This window comes from Onychostoma macrolepis, chromosome 15, assembly GCF_012432095.1.
Source record: "Onychostoma macrolepis isolate SWU-2019 chromosome 15, ASM1243209v1, whole genome shotgun sequence".
Lineage (NCBI taxonomy): Eukaryota > Metazoa > Chordata > Actinopteri > Cypriniformes > Cyprinidae > Onychostoma > Onychostoma macrolepis.
In genome coordinates this window covers 27454368-27479521 of record NC_081169.1, presented here as the reverse complement: position 1 = coordinate 27479521, position 25154 = coordinate 27454368, and the positions used below count along the sequence as shown (strand labels likewise).

At 37.1% G+C, this 25154-nt stretch overlaps 1 protein-coding gene across 7 annotated transcripts in view; it reads right to left on the bottom strand.

The window, feature by feature from the left end:
* Positions 1-3417: 3417 nt before the first annotated feature.
* The window catches only part of tiam1b (TIAM Rac1 associated GEF 1b), a 90642-nt gene continuing 68905 nt past the window's right edge, over positions 3418-25154 (bottom strand). For 5 of the 7 annotated variants that reach the window (XM_058744512.1, XM_058744516.1, XM_058744513.1 and 2 more), the window contains 12 exons: positions 11800-11994; positions 10336-10404; positions 9550-9675; positions 9187-9295; positions 8651-8830; positions 6380-6498; positions 5751-5859; positions 5579-5637; positions 5239-5344; positions 5044-5131; positions 4460-4632; positions 3418-4085 (listed from right to left, as the gene is read on the bottom strand). In XM_058744512.1, coding sequence (XP_058600495.1) covers positions 3568-4085; positions 4460-4632; positions 5044-5131; positions 5239-5344; positions 5579-5637; positions 5751-5859; positions 6380-6498; positions 8651-8830; positions 9187-9295; positions 9550-9675; positions 10336-10404; positions 11800-11994 — 1851 coding nt within the window. In that variant the 3' untranslated portion in view covers positions 3418-3567. Of the gene's footprint in view, positions 4086-4459; positions 4633-5043; positions 5132-5238; positions 5345-5578; positions 5638-5750; positions 5860-6379; positions 6499-8650; positions 8831-9186; positions 9296-9549; positions 9676-10335; positions 10405-11799; positions 11995-17713; positions 17767-25154 lie in introns of all 7 variants that reach the window. The other 2 variants (XM_058744519.1, XM_058744518.1) reach the window with 2 other exon arrangements.

The window sequence follows — 25154 nt, the reverse complement described above, 5'->3', positions numbered from 1 at the left end:
AATCAATAGAGCCCTGCCCAAAACACAATAGAAAATGTAATGGTTTTAATGGATATAATGGGAATTGTATTGGTTTTAATGGAAACTATAATGGTGTCTACTGGTATGTGATGGATTCTATTGGTGGGATGTTAAATCCTGTTGGAAAAATGCCCAAAACACACTACAAAAAGGAATTTTGTAATGGTTTTACTGGAAAAAGCTAATGGTTTATAATGGTATTTTAATGGAAACCATTAGAAGTTCTGTGATGGTTTCTATTGTTTTTTTTAGCAGGGTAAACTGACCTTTTCTCAACAGAAGTCCTCTAGTGAAGTTAAGTCGACCCCAGAATCCTTCAAGTCAAAGATTAAATGTGAAAGTATTCATTATTTATCTTCTCAACATCTGTCAAAAATGTAGTAGCCAACAAGACAGAAAAAAAAACATTTTAACATTGAAATTGAAACGTAATTGTGACACAGTAATGAACTTACGGAGTCAATTTTCCACATATTCTGCTGTAACAAAAACTTCTATGCATATCACAATAATGCTGTTGCATACTTAATGTGTGCACTAAGAACAGTAGGCCTATAAAAAATATTTTGCTCAAAAGTATGGTACCAACTTCGACCACTGGGAGGCAGATTGATCTTATGGTTAAACAATACAAATATGTAAATAATGTTATAATAACATATTATGGTAACACTTTATTTCGATAGTCTTTGCAACTAAATGTCAAATAGAGTATCAGTAGACTGTCTGCTTAATATCTTCTAACACTTTATTTTGATGGGTCCACAACATACAACATACCGAGTATTAGAGACTTTGCAATTATGTCAACTTATTCTACTAACCCTAAACCTAACCTAGTAGTAGTAGACATGTAGTTGCAAGTGAATGAGAATTTTAGAAGTTTTAGAAGTTACAAAGTTACTTATAGTTAGTAGAATGTCCAAAGTGGACTATCGAAATAAAGTGTAACCCATGTTATAATTAAACAAATTTATAAATATATAACCTATAAGCAATCCATTTCCAGCTGTATAACAATTATGATAATTCATGAAAACAGCAAAAATTTAAAAAGTAGAGTACTTAAAACTAGTTAATACCATGATAATTAGTGAAAATGATCAAATTAAACATGCACAACAGCAAAAAAAAATGGGTGACAATTTGCCCTGACATGACATGAAAAACACTCGTAAAGGTTTACATCTACGCACATTATTTAGTTGACTCTGATCTGAATGCCACATTTTAAAAACATTAATAAATTGAAAGAATTATAGTTGCTTGTTCATGAATTAATTTCTATGAATGAAGATGCTGATGCATGTGTGGTCCGACGGTGTCAGTCTGGCCTGAGGAGAGGAACTCTATCAGCTCGTATATCTCAGATTCATCTGAGTGCTGAGAGATTGATTGCTTCACCTGTCTTGTATTTCACTCTTGACTCCAGAGTTTCCGCTCAAATCTTCAGCCCGGAGCCATCCTGGCACTTCCATCTGTCAGCAATGCTGAGTGGTGCTGTACAACTGAAATTCCACTATCACTGACTTTTACACATGAAGGGCAAGATCACACAAGCAGAAGTGCTTCTTAATAACATGGGTGTAAATGTGTAAAGACATACTGGAAATGCAGAAGCATCCACGAATCACAGGGAACCGGCTTTTGATATGTACGAAACCAATTTATTTGATATAATATCAATCCACAGCTCTATATACAAAATAAAAATGCAGTCTCTATAGCTCAATGGGAACGTTTTCAATTAGAATTCAATATCATCTAAAATATTTTCCAGTGGCTTCTCTTGATTGCATTCAGCAAATTTTGGAATTTAAAAACATAAACCCAAAGTTTAAATGTGAGATACTCACGTTTAAACATAAAAAAAAAAAAAAAAAAAAAAAATGACACTGTATGCATTTTGTCTGTGTAAGGGCTCGGATCATCTTCTATAAAGAATCGTGAGTTTAAATCGTGGGTCATTATGTGTCATTCATGTAGAGCTGAACCACAACAAACCATTTAAACAGGAACAGAACAGTCCATCAGCTAAAAATCATATTGCATTTATCAACAAAATTCAAGTAAAACAGGACATAGCGACCTAGAATGAGCTGTAAAAAAAAATCCTCTGCTCTGAAAAAGGAATCATAAAAATTCATTCCGCATTATTTTGACCTGAGATGTGCACATCTAAAACAATATTCAACACAACTACTCGATGAATATTCAAATTACATGTAGATTTCAGGTCAGAATAGTGCACAGTATGTACATTTCGGATAAATCGCAAAGAAATAAACACAAATATTTACAACTCAAAGGGAAAAAAATGGCGCTTACAGCTTCTCTGTACAAATATGAGACAATGCTGAACAAAAACAAGGAAAACGTGAGATATTTAACCCGGCTGTTGTTCTTCTTACATCTGAAGGACATAAATAAATCCCAGCCCTTATTTTGGAAATAACGACGTCGAGAACGAAACGGAAATGTTTGGCAGATGTTAGCGGTCAAATGTTTGAGGCTGCCAATTGCGAATGTGCAATTCTAATTCTATTGATTGTACCACCACGTTTCCTGTGGTTTCTGATTGGCCACAGCGCACACGTAGAGCTCATCTAATGTGTTTAAAGCATCATATCTTACAGCTACTTTGAAAGGAATGTCTAACATTCGGATTATTAGCATGGAGAAACTGTTGTCATGCATCGGCTGATGTATTCGACTGGCGAGCTTCAAAGGAATAGTTCACCCAAAAATGACAATTTGCTGAAAATGTAATCCCTTTCAGGTTATCCCAGATGTAGATGAGTTTATTTCTTCATCAGATTTGGAGAAATGTAGCATTATGTCACTTGCTCAGCAATGGATCCTCTGCAGTGAATGGGTGCCGTCAGAATGAGAGTCCAAACAGCTGATAAAAACATCACAATAATACACAGCACTCCAGTCCATCAGTTAATGTCTTGTATGTCAAAAGCTGCATGTTTGTAAGAAACAAATCCATCATTGAGATGCTTTTTCTCTGGCTAAAATACCAGTCCATAATTATAAAAAAACCCCCAGTTGTTTTCTCTTTTCTTTAATCTTTCCCTGTCTAGCTTGCACTTATTTGAACAATGCTTGAAACTTGGTATTACGAGCACTTCCTGTCTCTATTTACCTCTTTAAGATTAATCGCTTGGTGTATTCCCCAATTGTAAGTCGCTTTGGATAAAAGCGTCTGATAAATGAATAAATGTAATCCATAATAATGCTTTCACATTTTAAACATGCATCATTTCGCTTCACAAGCCATTAACTGATGTACTGGAGAGGTGTGGATTACTTGAGGATTATTGTGATGTTTTTATCAGCTGTTTGGACTCTCATTCTGACGGCACCCATTCACTGCAGAGCATCCATTGCTGAGCAAGAGATGCAATGCTACATTTCTCCAAATCTGATGAAGAAACAAACTCATCTACATCTTGGAACACCTGTGGGTGAGTAAACTTTCAGCAAATTTGAATTTTCGAGTGAATTATTTCTTTAATCGAGTCCGTCTCCTGATGCGTTTCAGCTCTGGGATTCGTCCTGTGTCTCGTTCTCTGTGCTGCTGTCCCGTCGCACCCAGATGTCCTCACCGGACACCTGCTCATCCACACTGGCCACCGACATGGCGCACTGCTTCCCTAAATGAGACAGCTTGGCATGCTGGGATTTGTAGTCCTTCTTGCTGTCCTCTTCATCTTCTTCTTCCTCCTCAGCCGTGTCTCCCTCCAGCGAGAGGGTGGAAAGCGGTCCCTCTAGGTCCGGGTCGGTGGAAGGGCTCAGAGCGGACTGGCAGAACTCGTCGTCGTCGCTCAGGATATCCGTTTCCTTCACGTCCTGTTCCTGCTCCTCGTAGCGCTGAAGGTCGAACTGTTCCTCCACCCAGCGGTCGGTGTCGCCCGCCGGAACGATGCCCTGCTGCTGAGCATGCTGGGAGTCTGGCGAGTCGCTGTCAGGCTCGGTGTCGAAAACAATGTCCGTGTCGATGGTGAAGCGGTTCCGCACCAGTTTCCTGCGGCCCAGAGTGCGAGTCGGGGCAGAGACTGAGAACATACAAATAAATCACTAACATGGTTTACACAGAGATCTGACATTATAGTTTTCAATATTATTACCATTTAAATTAGTTTTCTATTGTAATTTATTCCTGTGATGTAAAGCTGAATTTTCAGCATCATTACTCCAGTCTTCAGTGTCACATGATCCTTCAGAAATCATTCTAATATACTGATTTGCTGCTCAAGAAACATTTCTGATTATTATCAATGTTGAAAACAGTTGTGCTGCTTCATATTTTTGTGGAAACCATGATAAATAGATTCAATAGAAGAGCATTTATTTGAAATAGAAACATTTACTGTCACTTTTTATCAATTTAATATATCCTTGTTGAATAAGAGTATTTCTTTGTGTGTACCTGCTCTGTTCATGGCTGGTCGGGCTCCTTTAAGGGCACACAGGCGTTTTCCTCCGAAGGGAACGTACTGTTGACTGAGAGGAAGACTTTCCGTCTTCAACAGCTGACGGCGCTGTTTATCTCTCAAGATGGAGTGAACCGTCTTCAAGAAATCTTTCTTACTCTCAGGAGAGCTGCAGACACCATTTAAGACACAAATTTGCACAATGTCAGTATATTATTCATGTTGACTTTGAACATATGTTCAAAATCCAGCGCTCTAAAAATGGGTCAGATAAATATGGTTTGTATTTGTAGTTCACATAACAATAACAAATGCGCATTGAGGCTGTGCAAGGTTCCTCCACCAGATGGTGACAGTGTTCTTTTTTGGTAATTTGGTAAAATATATATGATTTTTATTATACATTTTTATAAATAAATTTTAATATATATTACTTTTTAAAACTATTTTAATACTTATTTTTTATATAAAAATGTTTTGTTCTTAAATTTATAAATAAATATATATATATATATATATATATATATATATATTATTTTTATTTATTTTTTCTCATTGTTTTAGTGCTAGAGACACTGACCTGCAGCAGAGCTGAAACACTCTCTCTGGTCTTCCCTCTGATTCAGACTTCACATGGATGATCTCACACACGGCTGCGCTCTCTCCATCTGAAACCACACACACAATGATCAGCTCCCCGTTTACTTCAATAGGGTCTAAAATCATCATGCATTGGCATGTTTTGTGTGTTGAGGGGGGTCACAGGAGCGCTTACCTGTATTGGACAGTGTGCGCACCTGAAGCGCATCAGTGGGGATCATGTGACGGAAACGGAACGGATCTTTCTCTTCACCTGAGACTGATGCTCTGTGAGAACCACCCTGAGAAACAGAGAATAGATGTGTGAGAAAAATGTCATTAATTCATCACTTTGATGGGGATCAGGGTGTGAACTCTGATACTGCACCAAACAAGAGCATGAATACAACACCCAGTTAACTGCTGAATACCTCTCTAAGCCCATGAAAAGTGGGAGAGAGAGAGGGCAGTGTTTGGGCGTAACATTCACAGCCGAAATATTCAACTGCTCTGATAGTGAAGATCACAACACTCACCATTTTCTTCTTCTGCTTGGAGTAATCCTTACAGATGAACACTACAGCCATTTTGAACACTGAAAGAGAAACATAACATTATACTTCAATTCACTTCAGAAACAAAATGACATCTATCTATCTATCTATATATATCGATCATGAGTTGAGGTCGTGTGGGAACAGAACGTACCAAATGTGGCCAGCTGTGGCTCTTTCTTGCACTTTCCCAGTGAGGAGGACGGGTTGATCCATGTCACGCTGGTGTGGAGGAGTAAATCTCCCATAGACAAGTCAGCAACCTGCAATCATAGCAGACGCCACCGTTATAGCTCGCACAACACACACACACACACACAAACACAACACACACACAGCTCGCAATCTGCAATCCAGAAGGGATCTCGTCTGTCCCTGGCTGCATCGTTCAAAGATACAGCTACATTATGCAACTAAAGTTTCACTGCATTCACATAATAAGATTTAAATGTGCAGACAGATGACAGTAAATCCAGGAATAAAGAAGGAAATGTGATCCGACAGTTTTAAGTTTTTATCAGCTGCAGAGCATGAAATGTGGTTGAAAACCTGAGACCCAAGTTCTGTATTATTCCAAGCTTCACTCACATGCAACCAAAAATAAAGAGTGAACTGACACAATATTTATAATATTATTTTGATATTGTTTTATAAAATAGTTGCATAAACATAAGTCAATACTGAGCAACTCACATTTTAGAAAAAAGATTATTTAATCTGCGAAACGCTGCTTGTCCTGTGAAATTAGTCGCCTGGATGTAAACTGATGTAAAGTTCACAAACCTCTTTCTTGTCTCCAGTCTGTTCGGAGATGAGGAGGTCAAAAACGGCTCCAAACTCCTCGTGGATCTTCTGCATCTCGTTGATGTGACTGGCAACTGTGTTCATGGCTTTCATTGCAACTACAACAGCAGAGAAAAGAAATTATATATCAGTAATGTGTCAATTATATAACAGTGAATTCAACAAAAATTGGTTGAAACATAAGAGTTCAGATTGATGGTTTTAAAACCGATCTCCAGTTATAACATCTTATTTGGACAATACACTACACTTTTTTAAAGAAATGAATACTTCAAATTAATACATTTAGCAAAGACACATTAGTTTTTTTCAACTGCTTACATACATTTTCAAAACTTTACACACAAATCCAAGAATTGCACACACAAAATGCAAAATGCCTCACATCTCTTGCAAAATGAAGCACTGCATTCAAAATAACACACATATCTCAAAATCAAACATTTGTCTTACGTTGCAAACATTTTTGGATATATCATATACACACAGTTATTCAAAACATAAATCTCTTCTTTCATGAGCTCCTGGGTACATTTATGTACAAGATTGAAAGTAATTGGCAGAGAGATTAAAAATTCATGGTAAACATGAACGCAAGATTGAAAACAAACTATGTATTTATTTATTTTTTTAACTGTAAGCATTCGTGGTTCTGAATACAGTATTACACAGTAAGAAAGAAAGGAAATACATTGTTTGCATCCATTGTTCAAAACCTACAGTTTTTCTTCGTCACTTTGGTGCATTTCTCGAATTATCCTTACTGTAATACTGGCAAAGAAGTATGTGCATACTGTCTCAAAACAATTTGTACAAACAGCACCACACAATGGATTACCTGCGAAAGCCTGTAACTTACTCAAAATCTTTAGTTCATCTCTCAAAAGTAAGTATTTATGTCAATGAACATATCAGAGCCATCATAATGAAAAGTCCTTGTTTCATTTTTCACAAACAAGATGGTCAAAATGCTTAGTCATGTTGTCAAAATAACAGTGCACTCTGTCAGTATTACCTGATGTAAACTATGACAACAGTTTGGATCACAGTTACTGTATTGAAATGTAGAAGGCTGCACTTCTTATGTATGCCATATATCCATTTCAAAAGTACAAATTCACACATTACTGTATATGTGATATTGATTGAAAGAGACTGGATCGAATTCACAGTTACACTTTTACTAATGGTCTGACTTGCACAGAGAACTATATAATACATTTTGAGCAACATGACATTAGCAACTGATAATGTAAGAAACCGCAGACAATCAGTTGCATGAATGTACCAAAGCAATCACAACTTGTTTAAAAGAATGAGAAACTGCTTTTATGATGTGCACAAGTGACTAGATGATGTGGAGGTTGAACAAAGTAGTTTTGAGAATTTCATTTTTGATATGAGAAATGCATCAAAGCGATGAAGCAAGAAAAACTGTATAACTTGACCTGTGGCCTATTTATAGGCCTATTCTAAAGCCATGATTGGTTGGTGTTAAATAAAGCAATAAGTGTTTGTGCATGTGAGGAGTTAGTGTGAAGCACTGATGAATTAGTGTGGCATTTGAAATGGTTGTGTTTGAAAAAGGAAATCAAGATACTTCCTGTTAGATTTGTGTGTTACATAGAGAATTGTGTGTTGTGCTTTGCATAAAGTGTTTTCTGAAATTGAAAACTGAGTCAAATGCCGAGAATTAGTGTAAGGTTTTGCAGGTTTGGTGTGTGGTTCTGCTGTTTGAGTGTCAGGTTTCAGAAATTGTGACAAGTAAAGATTTTGTGTGTAAGCAGTTGAAAGAAAACTGTAAACTGATGACAGTAAAGACATTTATAATGTTACAAAATAATTATATTTCAAATAAATGCTGTAATTTTGACTTTTCTGTTCATCAAAGAATCCTGAAAAAAGTAGTTATCATGGTTTCCACAGAAAAAATGAAGCAGCACAACTGTATTCAATATTGATAATAATCAGAAATGTTTCTTAAGCAGAAAATCAGCATATTAGAATGATTTCTGAAGGATCATGTGATACTGAAGATTCCTGAAAATTCAGCTTCGCAACACAGGAATAAATTAAATTTTAAAATATATTACAATAGAAAACAGCTATTTTAAATTGCAATAATATTTAACAATATTACTGTTTTTACTGTATTTTAAATCAAATAAATGCAGCCTTGGTGAGCACAAAAGACTTCTTTAAAAAAAACATTAAAAGCAGCCCATGCTCATATGAGCCAGAGTGTCTCACCGTTCAGGTGGTAGTGCTCCTCGCTGTCGGGGTCTGTGAGCGAGTGCAGTTCTCTCAGGAGCAGAGGGTATTTCAGCACTCTCTGGATGGGTTTGATCAGGTACGACTCCAGCGTGGACGAATGCTGCTGTTTGGGGTTGCGCTCGTCCAGAAATGCCTTGAAGGCTGCATCTGTTTTTGCTGGAGAGGACACAAACACAGGAAGATGTGATTATGCTGTCACAACACTGATAGCGATAGAACGATTTGAAGAAGGGCGGCATTTGTTATGCTTTTCACAATACAGCGCAAAATGTTTTCAAGCACATTAAGTTCTTTAACTTACTGGAAAACACTGTTACGTAACCATCACAAATCTGCAGAATCTACGTTAAATAATAAAAATAGCCAGCGAGAAGACACCCACACACCGCGGCAGGATGGTATTACACACTGGAGCCGCTCACATGAGATTTACAGACCCCCAGGTGCTGGGCTCTGTGAAAATCCCAGAACTGACAGGCAGCAAGGTCGCCTTTGAGCCGAGATTTACGTACCTTTGACCAGCACTTTGGGCACTTTAGTGTGGCTGGCACAGAAAGCGCTGTAGATCTTGAAGCGGTCGGCGTAATACAAGAACGAGCCGCCCAGAGAAAAGAGGATTTTCTGTAAGACGAGAGGGATTTTGAGAGAAATACATCATGTATCATGGTTTGTGTTGGATAAATCTTGTCATGAATGCCTATGAGTGATGCACTACAACCGTAGTGTCCAAAAAACATGGTAATATTATCACACACTCACCCAAAAAACAAGGTATATGCCCCAAAAACACGGTATCGTGTTATTTAAATGAGCAGACCAGACACTGCGAATTAGACTTGGTTTAATGTGAGGTAAGTGAGATGAGAGCCACAAACCTTGAACTCTTCCACTCGCTCCAGTTTCTCCAGGTCCGGCACCAGTCGGGTTCCGTCTTCCAGAGTCTTCAGAAACTCCACCTGAAACTCCAGCATCTCCAGGAGGTTTCCGAACAGCACGTCCAGCTATCAGATACACATGCAGGATTGAACTGAATGTGTAAAATTGTGTAAAACAAGTGTTCATTGCAGCAGTTTTATGTACACTTTATTTAATGTTATTACATTTTTTAATGCGTGTACATAAAACAATATCTTAATTTGACATAATAAATAAATAATAATAAATAAAAAGTTTATATTAGTTTTTATTTTTATGATCTTTTTTATAGTTTTTATTTTTATTAGTTTTTTTAATGTCTATAAAAATGTTCTTAATTTTTATTTAAGCATGTGTGTATGTGTGTATATATGAATATGTGTAGACAATATACTGCTCTTTTTTTGTATCAAGCCTTTAAGAGACTCCATATTGCTCAATTATTAGTGTCTGCACTGCTGCATAATGAGCTCAGCTCCCATATGTAGGGCATTAAAGGAGCAGAGACACGGACAGAAGACTGAGAACTTCCTCTCTGTCTGATGTAAGTTTTCCTCATTTTGTGTCTCCCTCCCACTCTCCTCTCTACCTCTTCTTTCTTGTGTGTGTGTTTGCCTCAGTCTCTGTGTCCTCCTACACGCTCCTCTCCATCAGGATGATTATGAAATATCATTCTGTGTTCTGGAGGTGTGTTCCAGCTCTCCTGCTGATAATAACATGAAACCATCAGCAGTGCTTCGACTCACCTCATCCTGAGTGAGGAAAGACTCCTTCTGCAGCGGGGTTAAATATCGCCCGATCAAACAGTTCAGATCCTGAAAGAGAATGAACAGCCTATGAACAACATACAGAATATTTATATATCTGAGCAGTTTCATGGCTGTTTAATGACCATTACATTTAAAAGAACTGGTTCCAGTTTATTTTAATATCACTGGAATACCATTATAGTTTTTTTATTTATAATATGAATTAGTTTTTATTAGGTTATATCATACTTTCTCTTTTCATTTTAGTTAAATTATAATTTTTTAATAAATGTAGTTAAAGTTTTTGTAATTTTGTTGTGTTTTTGTCCTTTTTTAATTTATTTTTATTTAACTTATTTTAGTGCATAAAGTTAAACTAAATGAAAGAAATAAACTTTATTTTTTAGTTTAATTTCAAGTAACAAAGGTATTTAAAAAGGTAGAGAGTGGCTGTATATTCCATGTTTTCCATATAAGGGCATAATAAAAAAGTCATCTGGTCCTTGGTATACAATATATTTACACACACACACACACACACACACACACACACACACACACACACACACACACACAAATAATTTCTTCAGTTATATTGCTCAGCCTCATCACATACTCATGTCAGGTTTCATTTCTGGAGTGCTTCATTCAGACTGTTGATTTAGTTCTTTGCTCAAACAGTCAGATGAATCCGAACACAGCACAAATATTCCCAGCATGTTGGTGAGGGTGTAACCATAATCTCAGCCGTCCTCAGAGAGACGGGGAAATACTGTCACGGCTCTGTCGTTAATCTCAACACAGAGAGAATCTAGCAAGATTTGGCAACACTGAGTCAAAATGTACCCTGTGATACAGAAACAAAACTCAGATACTTGTTTAAATACATCATTAACAACTAGTTAATCATTAACAACTAATTATATTCACTGCATAGAATTACTGTACATTCTGTTGTCACTATCTGCATTTTTCAGGAAGTAATTCAGTTGTAGAATGCAGTTATCACTCCCATAAATTACTGAACTGTGTGTGTGCAGAACAGCATTAAGCACTAAAAGGTGACTTGACAACCAAATTTAGCTGCAGTATGTACATATCTTCTTTTGTGTTTCATAGAAGAAAAAAATATGCAATGACACAATTGTCTTTTTTAGGTGAACTATCCCTTTAAATGTACAATAAAGCACAACGCGTAGAATACTGTGTGGTCATGTGACAAACTGCTGTTTTAAAATCACTGCATTCTGTTTTAAATGCTATTTTTAAGGCAGTATGTACTACGCAGTATGCTAGTATTCCATTTCAAACACTGTCAAAGAGTGAGTGGGTGCAGAAAAAGGCAAGCCAAGGGCACAATTTCTTTCCCTCTAGGCCTCGACTCTATGAAGGGCGCAAACTTATGTAAGTATAACACACAGATGAGCATGTCTGACTAAACACACACACACTGGTACTGACTTTGACGTAGGTGCGCTCCGTCTCCACCAGTTCGCAGATGACTTTGCGGAGTTTGTCGGCATCGGAGAGCTGGCGTGGGGTGGCACTGCTCGGAGGAAGTGAGGAAGACTCCGGGCCGGACGAGGAAGAGACGACCTCGGATGAGGGATTCATCTCGTGCAGACTGCGGCAGAAAGCTGCGACCTGCTCCGTACTCTACAGAGAGAGAAAGACAGTGATGATGAGTGAGACATCTGACAGTCCTGCGCTGTTATTACCCCACACACACACACACACACACACACACACACACACACACACTCTTGCAGCACCTGCAGCTGGATCCCGCCGCTCAGATGCCTGTCAGAATGCAGAACGCTATAAAAATCATTAGCACTCATTTGCTCTATTTTCAGCCTCTCCTCTCCTCCATCACTCCATCTTTTTGGCTCTTTCTCTCTCTTTCTCTCCATCCCTCCCTCACTCCCTGCTCTTCTGAAATGTCTTCATTTCTTCTGAACGGCAACCAAAACATAAGCACCTGTCCATGGATGCGGTTGCTATGGGAACGGCTGGGATGGCACATGGACTGTCATTCTCGCAGTAACACTGACGGGCTGAGAGAAAGTACCTCCATCCATCCATCTATCCCGTGTCAACCGGTAGATATTTTGCTACAGTGTTTATACTCTGGTAGGTAAATATGCATGATATCGATAGGCAGGACAGCTTTATGATATTTACACTTGAGAAACATGGAGTAATGTGAAAATGAAGAGCTGGATGTGTCCCGAACAAATCAAGTTTGTGAAGAATGTGTTAAAAGGTCGCAACTTGCCATGTTCGGCTGATATATGAAACATATCTCCCTATTCTGCAGTGCAAATGAGTCATTTTGTAATATTGGTGTTCACTGTTTTGAGTCTTTTGTTTTTAACTCAAGTGCTTCATAATGTGAAGTTGTTTTGCACTGATGCCAGACTCATTCATTCGTTGTGAATAATCTGATCTGATCTTTTCCTTTGAGTCCTTGAAGTTTCAAATAAAAAGAGAAAATAATCAAATTACATGAAGTGCTTTTCATTTGTAAAGTATTTCATTCATTGCATTATATAACAACAGGCATTACAGCATTATTATTAAATATATACACCAGAATATTTTTACAATTTCCAGAAAAATGTTTGTGTGTATGTATATATATATATATATATATATATATATATATATATATATATATATATATATATATTTTTTAATTCAGATGAGCTTTACTGTCTTGACTGTGCAGAGTAGCACAATGTTGCCAAAAAAATAAATTAAAAAATCATAAAAAAAGATTACCTAATGAATAAATAAATAAAATAAATAAAAAATATTGAACCAGGTATATAAGCAATTCATTAATTAATTAACACATAATGAATAAATAAAAACAATTAATAAAATAAATAAATAAATAAAAACATTGAACTAATTACAATGAATTAATCTGATCGCTCATCTATCCATCTATCTATCCATCCAGAATCTTTGATTCTCTCATTCTTTTTCACTTTTTCTTTCAAGGCTGAAGAGTTTTCTTCTAAATCACCAACCTTTTGCTGCTTTTTTGAAAAGGGGTCATATGATGCAATTTCAAGTTTTCCTTTCTCTTTGGAGTGTTACAAGCTGATTGTGCATAGATAAGATCCCTGAAGTCGCAAAGACTAAAGTCTCAAAACCAAAGAGATATTCTTTATCAAAGTTAAGACTCTGCCACGCCCTCCTAAAACGGCTCGTTCAAACACACCCCCACATGTCTACGTCAAGATGTGGAAATATTTGCGTAATGCCTCCCAAATGTTCACGCAAAGAAAGAAGGCATGGTTTCAGTAACCGCAGTAGTGTTGATGCAGCCGTGTCCCCACGATGTGTGTTTCTAGGTGAAAGCAAAAGCACTTTATTTGGCCTTCCAAAAGCAGATGCATTTAGGAATCATTAAGATTACTTACAACAGAACAGCACAACCCAGATGTTATCACAACGCATTTTATAGACGATCGTTTCGTGAACCTAGGAGAGGAGGTAATTCTGACTTTGCTATGACAATCTGGCGCTTCTGAATCAGCGACTGCAAGTATGTTTTGTTATTTGTTTAAGTATTCGCTATTGACTGTTCAAATGCGGAGTTTTGCGTGTTGCGTGTGTGTGTGTGCTCGCGTGTGTGAGAGAGGGAGACACGGTCACACAACCGCGGCTTGTGTACTGCAAATGCATATGAGCTTCATCACTGTGTCTGTCACGCGACTCTGTTCCCCTCTCGGGCTTGAACTGATGGTAAAACTAAGGACATTATTAACTGTCTTTACATTTATTTTGAAAACTAAAGCTGGCGATTATGGAAAGGGGCGTTACATTTCCAACTCGAGCTTGTGGTGTTCAGCCAATCACAATGCACTGGGTCAGCTGGCCAATCAGAGCAGACTGTGCTTGTCGGAAGGAGGGACTTTGTAGAAAACTACGCATTTGAGAGAGGCAGGGCATAGAGGACTTACAATAATGTACAGTATTTGAAAAATAATGTGTTTGTTGAACATTAAATCATGTCAACATATTCTGTTACACCAAATGCACAAAATAATGATCTTTAAAAAAGCATCATATGACCCCTTTAAAATAACTTCAAGGGGCAAGTACATATATGAACTTGACCACAACAGAAGACAGCTTAAATGTTATTTTCATTACTAAGTGTTTGAAACAAAAATTTCAAATGACCCACACTTTGTAAACTTTATTGAATAATCCCTGAAAGTGCTCACTGAAGCCTCCAACCAAATTGAGTAGAGTTGAACTACATGCAAATAAGCAGCAACTCAATGCACTGATGGCCAATTGGATTGCAGACAGTAAATTAAGGCTCACTTCATTGCTGTAAAGGTCCTAGAAGTGATTTCTGCTGCTACTAATTTTCACACAACTCAGTTAGATCACATACATGTTCAAATACATGTTCTCTATCCTAAACTCACACTCTCTGTCAGGTAACCGGATATCAGTAAACCTCAATGCATGTAAACAAAGCATTTCTGATTGACCATTTGCTTCTCACAAAGCCTACATCAGGTGTGATTTCTCAAGGCAACAATTTCAGTGACATCTGCCAGGTAGTAGAAACATTATGTGAGTTATTAAATAAGAATTGCTTCAAAATAAATCCTCAGGCGCGTCAGGGAATATTGGCTTCACATTGTGTCTCTGTCTGCATGTAAACAAATAAATCAGGTCCTAAATCAGAGACGCAGAATTTCATCTCCGAGGGGTGTCGGGCTTCACCTGTCACTTTAGTCATTAGCTAAAACATCATCAGCTGCCACAACCGCAGCGTACAAGCGGCGAGAGAACTGTCAAGATGTTTGTGATCCCGTTATCACAGAGACACGTTCACACACTTTCAGATATAGCAGCTGTCAGATTTCCACAGAATTCTCCATCATCCTCTGCAACGGCACAGTCAGAGACAAGTACATTAGGAAACAAGGAGAGCGGGAGAGAAGAAGTAGCCCTTTCGAACGCCACACATCCACCAACAGTCACATCGGAGGCTTTTTAGAGACATAAAAGACATAAAAATGATTCGAAGAAGAAGATCAAGGATACTGCACACAGAAAACCTCTCGTACAAACCCAGTGATAGAAAAAGAGTCCAAAGGTCAGCTACTAAAACGTATTTTTTTTTTCTTTTTCTGAGGAGAGACAAACAGTCGCGCTGAAGAAGCAAAGCATGACGAGACCGGCAGGTCACCCAGAATGCACTTTTAAAAGTAAATAAGCTTTATTTTTTATGTCTCATGTACCAGTGTTAATTTACTTTCACTGAGGTAATATTGTAGTTTTTATTTATATTTTGAATTAGTTTTTATTTTTCATATTTTCATTTTATTTTTTAATTTTAGTATTTTTTGTTTTTATTACTGTTTATGTCTATATAGTGTTCAGTTCATTCATTTTAGTTTCAGTTATTAGTTGTAGTTATTTTATTACATCAAGTTGGCAATTAGCTGCGATAAAATAAGTTTACTTTTTTATATTTTATTTTATTTCACTTAACGTTTATTTTTTCAAGTAACATGCGTTTAGTTTTAGTATTTTATTTCAAGTAAAAAAGTTAAAAATCATGCAAAAGCACAGAATAATTGCAATCCAATTGGTCTTTAAAAGTAATCAAAGACTAGTGAGTAAAACCTTACCAAAAAGTATTGTGTCAGTAAAATCAAAGAATTAGATGGTAACACCATGGTACTTTGATATATGACAATATGTATGATATTTACAAGGTACTCTAAGGTATTTCATGGTATCAAGTGTTAAAATAGTAAAACGTCCATGTATAAATGACTAACTACGTAAAAAACTTTTACTAGAAAACCAAAACATTTGACGTTCTGAGAGCAACAACCCACAAAACACAGACAAAATCCAGCACATAAACCCAGCTCAGGATAAGGAAAAACAACCGATTCATAGAAATATGTAACCAGTTACTCATTAAAACCATCCTTGTGATTTGTATTTTGCAAAGACAAAAGTGCTAATATTGACTTTCAACTACTTTTATTTACTTAGCAGACTACAGGTGCTTATTTTGGCTGACACAGTTTTTTTTAAAAGTGTGAAAGCTGCTTTCCTTGTTCATTAGTGGCGAGAGTCTTAGCGGTCCTCGAATGCCCACGCAAGGACACACGAAGGATGAATTACAGTCTTTCTCCCAGCGTCCTTGAGTCTCAGAACAGCATAACAGCAGAGAGAAAATACGACACCCCGCACGTCCAGCGCACAACACAATAAAACACATTAACTGTTGGGAAAATGCCAATGTCACTGCTGTGAAAGGAAAACACGCTTGTTAGTGGTGTTTGCTGAGGTGTAGAGCTCACAACCTCCTGTCGGAACAAACCCCTAACCCTAAAGATGCGTCACATTAGTGAAAATTTGCAGGCAAAAAGTGCATTGTCTATTGTTAATTGTTAAAGACGTCACTTTAAGACCAAGCGGCATTCTGTCAGTCGATGTGGTGAATCTGCATGAACAACTTGAGACAATTGGGAAATTTGTGTGGTAAATCTTTCGCCCTTTTGGCAAAATTCCCAAACGCATGGATTCCTATTCCTAAAACATTCACCAAATAGAAGTTAACTGTCATTTTAAGTATGAAATCTGGCAGCATAACTTCACAGATAAGGGTGTTCATATTCCTGACTTTATATGAACTTTGTGTTACAACGGAATTATGGATCTTTTTATTGATCTTATGAGTATAAAAGGTTGCACACTGTGAAGAAACAAACACATACGTTGCGCACCTACACAAAGGGAAATCCACACTTCCAGTGAACTTCCCTCCATGAAATCCCAACAAGAGCACCACACCCTGCTTAAAATAACAACTTAAACCAGCCTTAACAGATATATGCTGATCTATTAGCAAGAATAAACTGGTCTATTCTTTATTAACAACAACAAAAATCTATCTGGAAACCAGTTTGGTATGATGTCAAGACCAGGCTGGTTTGAACTCTTTTTGCAGCATGCAAAAGCACAAAATTGCTCACAATCACAATCTGACTTGTCTATAAAAGACTAAAAGGCTAAAGAGTAAAACCTTACACACAAAAAAAAAAAACACACACACACACACACACACACAGTGCATGATATTTACATGGTACTCTAAGGTATTTCAAACACCAAAATTCAATATATTAACAATTATGTCACTCTTGACTATAAAACCCAAACCTCTGACAGCAACAATCCACAAAAACCAACAAAAACCAGCACATAAACCCAAAGAATCAATAAGCCCCAGCTCAGGATAAGAAAAAAACTATTCAACTGATCAACAAAAAGACAGTGATTTCAGAAAAAACGCCAGTCATAAAACGCTTCTCACCAGGTGCAGCAGGTCATAGATGGAGTCCGATGAGCGTTTGCTGTGTCTGTTGCGTTTGAGCACAGACATGACTGACTCAGGATCAGTAGAAACTGCCTCGGAGAGAAACACACCGGCCCACCGTCACTGACGCGGGATCAGTTACAGGAAACGCCTCAGAAATCACAGATTCACTGCTGCAGCGCCCAACAACATCCCTCCGCTTATGACAAATAGAACAAATGACAGAGCGGAGAGAGAGAGAGAGAGAGAGAGATACAGAACCAGTCGCTCTTCTCTCTCTCTCTCTCTCTCTCTCTCTCTTTTGTTCGCCCACCTCCTCTCTGCTCGTCCAACTCCGTATTCACCCGCCCGTTCTGATGCGACACCACCTCATTTATCTTCTCTCTCTCTTCCTGGCACGCTGAGCAAACACTGAGCTACATAAGTTAAGATACTCAACTCACACGTAAAAACAATCAAGGGTGAATGGAGAGAGGAAGAGGAAGAGGAAAAGGAAGTGGAAGGAATCTCCCTTACAAGGTTGCTGTTGTTATTGTTCATGATAGGCTGGGCAAGTTCAAACGCACAACAATATCAGTGCAGTGAGAATGTGAAAGACCTGTAATTACAGATATGCAAAACTACTAAAATATAATGTACTAGCTGGCTGCCTCAAAGACTGGTTAATTACACCACCCTGCATCGTGTCTGCTGAATGAAATCTATGCACGTCTCTTACTCATTTTTGGGTGCCGATTCCCAAAATAGTGCCTATTTTGCTTTAGAACGTCACACTTTCCACAAAATATGATTTGTAACATTTCCTTTTTGCTTTTGACAACCATTTGCAAGGTGAAGAAGTCTTGTATTATCCCTTAATCAACAGAAAAACTGAACTCATTATTTTATCCACTTTTCCACTCCATTGCAGATTGTAAGTTAAATGATACATTTTGAATACTTTCTTATTTTATGAAAAAACTATACTTGGTGGAAATATTGATATTTAGGTAATATTAGTAATACAATAAGCAGTTCTAGTCAGTTTAACAAATCGTCTGAGCGACAGGGAAAAAGAAATCGACACAGAGGACGAAAAAAATCCTCGCTTTTTCACGCCGCGAATGATTGCGCCTGGTGTGAATATTTGTTTTGATTCAAAAGAGTCACTGCGCCGAATTTTCGTGTTCAGTGTGAAAAGGCCTTCAGGCTGGTTTAAGCGCTTTTCCCAGCATGCAAAAATAATCCCAATCCCAATTAGGCTGGTTACAGGTTCACCTGACCACTATTAGATACACTTCTGACGTGTTCTAGTGTTCAAAAACACCTTGACGGAGGGGTCTTGAGGTATTTTCAACTATTTTTAACTTGACAAGCCATCTTGAAATGCAATGCTTATGGTAGAGGACTGTGAGTCATGACGCAAAGGCCAAAAATGTCCGTCTGCATGTGTACGTCTATAGCAGCGGCGCTTAAAAGGGGATGAAGGGTTTTAACGAGCAAACTGTCTAACAGCTGTCAGCATGCTAATTAAAGCATCACCGCTAAAAATATAAAACTAAAGATGATGAACAACTAGTCTACTAGTAGTAAAGTAAAAGCTGGAGGCTTTTCTCACAAGTAGAAATTGAATGATTCATTTTGAAGACCACCACAGTAGCTGTGCATTCAGATGAGCAAATCAATTGAACAGCAGCCTCATGATTTATAATATGGGACTGGAGAAAGTGTCTGTTTCATAAAGATTGATTATCTGAACTGCCATGCGGAGGGAGAGAGACAGCCAGCGGGGGAAAATAAACAGAATGAATGCACTAGGACTTAAAAGAGCACGGAGAGAAATGCGCCGTCAGATCCTGTGATTCAGGCTTCACTGCGGTTCGTGAACACATGCTGCGACGGTGGAGCGCAGGAGCACGATCGTTAAACACGGCCGACGAGATGCGCCACAGAACAATGATACGACAGAATCACTTCGGCTCTACAGACTCATGCTGCCTTCCAGTCAAGTCAGAATGATCGAATTTATTTTTGTCATACTAAAAAAACTTCATCTCTTTGTCAATGTTTAAAAAATTTAAATTAAAATATAATCTTCCATTTAATTTTGAATGGAGTTTGGGGTCAGTAAGAAAGTAGGGCTGTCAAATCTATTAATTAATATTCATATTTATATATGATTTATATTACATATAAATGTAAAATATAGACAAACTTTTATTTTTGATGTGATTTAACGTGATTAATCATAGTCAATCAATTTGACAGGATTATTTGAAAGAAATCAATATTTGTATTCAGCAAGGATACATAAACTGATCTGTGAAAGTGACAGTAAAGACAAAATAAATGCTGTTCTTTTAGACTTTCTATAAATCAATGCATCCTGAAAAAAAAAAAAATGTATCACGGTTTCCACAAAACATTGATAATAATAAGAAATGTTTCATGAGCAGCAAATCGGCATATTAAAATGATTTCTGAAGGATCATGTGACACTGAAGACTGGAGTAATGATGCTGAAAATTCAGCTTTGATCACAGAAATAAATTACATTTTAAAATATGTTACAAGACAAAACAGCTCTTTTAAATTGTAATAATATTTCACTATATTACTGATTTTTAGGGTTGGGTACCGAACTCGGTACTTTTAAGGGTACCGACCGAATTGCGTCGGTACTACCGAGTATCGATTCACACTAAATCATTCGGTACCAAATTTCGGTACCTGAGAACACATTTGGGCGCATGAGAGAGAGAGAGAGACATGATGTCACCACTACAACTCTTTAAAACACAACACATGGTAAACCGAAATCTTCTGAAGTGTGCTTAAATTTCTAGGGTCATGGTTTCCGAGAAGACGCGGACAGGATGGCGGAGTCCATTCATATAAACGGAATTTACTCTATAGCGGAATGCCACGGAATTCGTCAAGTTTTGGATGAATAAAAGAATGTCTGTCACTAAATTCGATTCGCGATATGAACTAGTGTATGTGAATATTAAAACGCAAAAAGACGGTTTAAATATGAATCCTGCATGTTCCGTTATCCTCGGTATGTATGAATGGCGGAGACGCGGTTTCGTTTACTACACAAATACAGAAGCACACGTGACCTCGCGGTGATTTTCTCTGCATCTCACAACATGAACACATGAACTTACAGGCTGTTAGAGTCACTTCATGAGAATTTTACCGTTACATTTGAGAAAACCAGCATATCATATTGTACACACACACTTCACGGCAACCTGTCAAAATAAAAGTGCGGTTTAACATGTAACTCATGTAATATTGCTCTTGTATTACTTTTGTACAGTATAATGTACATCTTTATATATTTCACTTACTGAAAAAATTAAATAAAACAATTAAATGAAAAAAAATTATTACAACCACATTAATAACTTAATTGTGAAAAAAAATTCAATTATTATTAGAACTTTTTTTAAAGGAATATTCACACAATTTTTCTACCATGTATTAATTTTAACAGTAAACCTCTGTTTGTTTGCCAAAAAATAAAAGGGTTTCATTTTCATTTGATTAAAAATAAATAAATGTTTAATGCCTTCATTTGATTATCAGAAAAAAATAAAACACAAAAATGTCTGGAAGAAAAAAAAATTCTAGGGCCCTATTGTTAAAAATGTTGAAATTGAGAGTTTTGGACTTATTTTTTCACTGAAATAAATGTTTTTGTTATTACACAGAGAGTAAAGTACCGAAAAAGGTACCGTTGGGTACCGGTGCAATTTCAGGTACCGGTACTGCACCGATACCGGTTCAAATGTGAACGGTACCCAACCCTACTGATTTTACAGCATTTTTGATTAAATAAATGCAGCCTTGGTGAGCAGAAGCAACTTCTTTAAAAAAGATTAAGAAACCGACCTGCCTTTTAAATGGAAATGCACAAAAAACGAGATTCGTCTGTTACAGCAAAAACTATCAGTCACCTGAAAGAGAATGAGAAATGTTTGCAGAAGAAGACCAGCGCTGAAGACTGAACTTGCCAAATCCTCTACTGAACACTTTTAGCATCAAAGACGTCTCCTGATATAACAAATCACACACACCGCAAGCCCAACCGCCTGTTAATGTGGAGATCAGCAAGCAGAAAACGACAAATCACACAGAAAAATGTTTCAAATGATCCGTGAGTACAAATCCCTCTCTAGTCCATCTACAGAATAATACCCCAGCAGACAGAGAAGCACTGCTAATGTACCATTATTCACACCTGAGTTCACGAAGTGAAAATGTTGACAGTCGCTTTAAAAATGGATACATTACAGCAAGTTCCCACAATTAAACCGAATCCTTTAGGAGGGAAACAATGCAGTGGCTAGTGGCTGATACATTAAGCTTTGGTGCTCATCTAGGAAAGTTAAGTTCAAGTTTCTCCCCAATAGTTTCCCAAAGAACCCTAAAAAAGAGTTTTCACAATGCCAGGTCATTACATACAAAATACAGTGGCTCCAATAGTATTTGGACACTTGCAATAGCCACAATTAAAATGCATGCATGGCACTGCATAAGAAATTATCAAACTAAGTGGCATTTGAAAGTAAAGATTTATTCTCATCACAAACCTTTTAAACTTTTGCGAGTCATTTTTCCAGTGACTTTTAGCCTCTCTAATTTGTTTTTCTGAAATGTTTTGCTAGAAGAGTGAGCTTTTATCATGTTTTTAAAGAAATAAATGCAAATAAATGCAAGTTCTTCGATATTTTGTTGCACTGACATTTATATTAAGTTTTGCTCAAGTATCTAAATACCTTTTTGGGGAAAAACTGTGATGAACTGCTGTGATGAATATTGCAACTTCAAAACAAATAAATGGAACCTCTTTGATATTTTGTTTCTAATGCATTGATATTCACATTAAGTGTGACTTAAGTGTACAAATATTTTTTTTGGGTGGGGACATAATGGCAGAGAAGATAAACAAACCAAGCCGAATCGCTGAGGGAGATCATATTTAGTTGTGTCTCACAGCTCAAAATTATTCATACTTTCAGAGCACGTTCAGACTAAACCTGATTTACATTACATTCAGCACTATGTGTGTGTGTTTGTATATATATATATATATATATATATATACACATATGAGTGTGCACTAAAGCTGATTATAGATTCCTTTGCATTTCCCGTCTGCCCTCTATGCTTCTTTCTGATTTTAATAAAGGCCAGAGAGATGGTGCTATGCAAAGAAACAGACACATGTCTATGCATGCCAAAAGCAATCTTCTCCAAGCTCCCAGCGAGACCCAGAGTCCTGCCGTCTCTCTGCTGACCCAAAGTGCATCTCTCTGCCTGGGCCTGACAGCCAACCAACAGCACCACACTCTTCAGATCCAGAACCAACTCATTCTGCACTGCAGAGACACTCAAAGACCGGGCTTATAATGTGAGAGATCTAGTTTTATCATGCTGAGGCACTTGCTTGCAGATCAGACGGGGTGTAAAACTTATTTTTATATTGCATTTAATTGGTGGAGCAAGCAGATTAATTCCAAAAATGTTTCGCAAGTCGTATTTCTGCATGAATAATCGAGAAGAGAAACATCAGGATATGCAAATACTGTCATCACTGATTGGTGCAACAGCTTGGAGCATATTCAAACTGTGTGAATTGCACTTAACAACAAAAAATGTGACAAAATGTGGAAAGCTTGACAGTGAAAACAGACAAAATGGACTGATATCTAAACTGCTGCATCCAATTATTATGAAAAAGAATAGTTACTTACACATGAATAATAAGTAAATAAGACATTTGCATATGAAGCAGTTGAGAAGTCAACATACTGGAAACATTCATAAATACTATGAATGGCATTCATGAATATCACAAATACACTGACTACAATGTTCCGGAAAAATTAAAAATTATAGCATACATTATAAAACAGCAACATATTTCAAAAACAATTCAAATCAGGTACAATTTCACCTCATTTTGTAAAAGTGGCCCTCAAGTAATTTGAGTATCCCTGCAGTACATTATTCCTCTCATGGATAGAGACACGCATGTAAGACATTCATGGACTGAGACAGAACCAGTCTAAACCTGCAGTGGAGAAGACCATCACAGCTGGACTAGAAACAAAAACTGGGATTTAACCATGTAAGGTCTAGAAATTAGGTTGGTGAATGGATGAACATCAGCAAATATATTTTTTCTGCTTCCACCACTAAGGTCTCAACTCAACAGTGCTCTAGTGACATAAAGATGAACAGGGAATTCTGGAAACAGGTTTCTGAAAATAGTTTGTCTGTGTTAATATGGAAGGCTCGTGTGCAATCTGATTGGTTCCATCATCTCAACACATCCATCAACACGTCCGTCCAATAAAACAACTGTGACTGTATCCTGCAGCTCGGAGATGTGGAAAAATAACTACACACACTCTCACAACGTCTAAATGCGAAACTGTTATGTCTGTCTGACACTTCTCAGATAGAGATCATCTTCTGAGACCATCTTCATTGCCGCCTCCAAGATTCAGTTAATTGTGCCTCATAATAACGCAGTTAGGATGCAAAAGAAAACCAAACGACCTCTGTTTTACTGTCACCCGTCTTAACTCAAACTAATTATCTCCAAACACTCCGCAAAACCTTCCGGCACAAGATACACTGCAGACAGTTCATTGTCACAGACAGACAGAGAGACAGAATGATAGAACAATATATAGAACGATAGATAAAACTATAATAATAGATAGATAGATAGATAGATAGATAGATAGACAGACAGACAGACACAGACAAGAGGAACAGACAGATATCCAGACAGAAAGACGGATGGATAGACATAGACAGACAAATAGATAGCAAGACAGACAGGTACATAGATAGATGGAAGGATGGATAAATGAATGGATAGACAGACGAACAGATAAATAGATAGATAGTTAGAAAGATAGAAAGACAGACAAATGGATAGACAGACAGATGACGGATGGATGAAAGATAGATAGATAGATAGATAGATAGATAAAACTATAATAATAGATAGATAGATAGATAGATAGATAGATAGATAGATAGATAGATAGATAGATAGATAGATAGATAGATAGATAGATAGATAGATAGATAGAACGATAAAACTATAATAGATAGATAGATAGATAGATAGATAGATAGATAGATAGATAGATAGATAGATAGATGATAGATAGATAGATAGATAGATAGATAGATAGATAGATAGATAGATAGATAGATAGATAGACAGACACAGACAAGAGGAACAGACATATCCAGACAGAAAGACGGATGGATAGACATAGACAGACAAATAGATAGCAAGACAGACAGGTACATAGATAGATGGAAGGATGGATAAATGAATGGATAGACAGACGAACAGATAAATAGATAGTTAGAAAGATAGATAGAAAGACAGACAAATGGATAGACAGACAGACAGATAGAT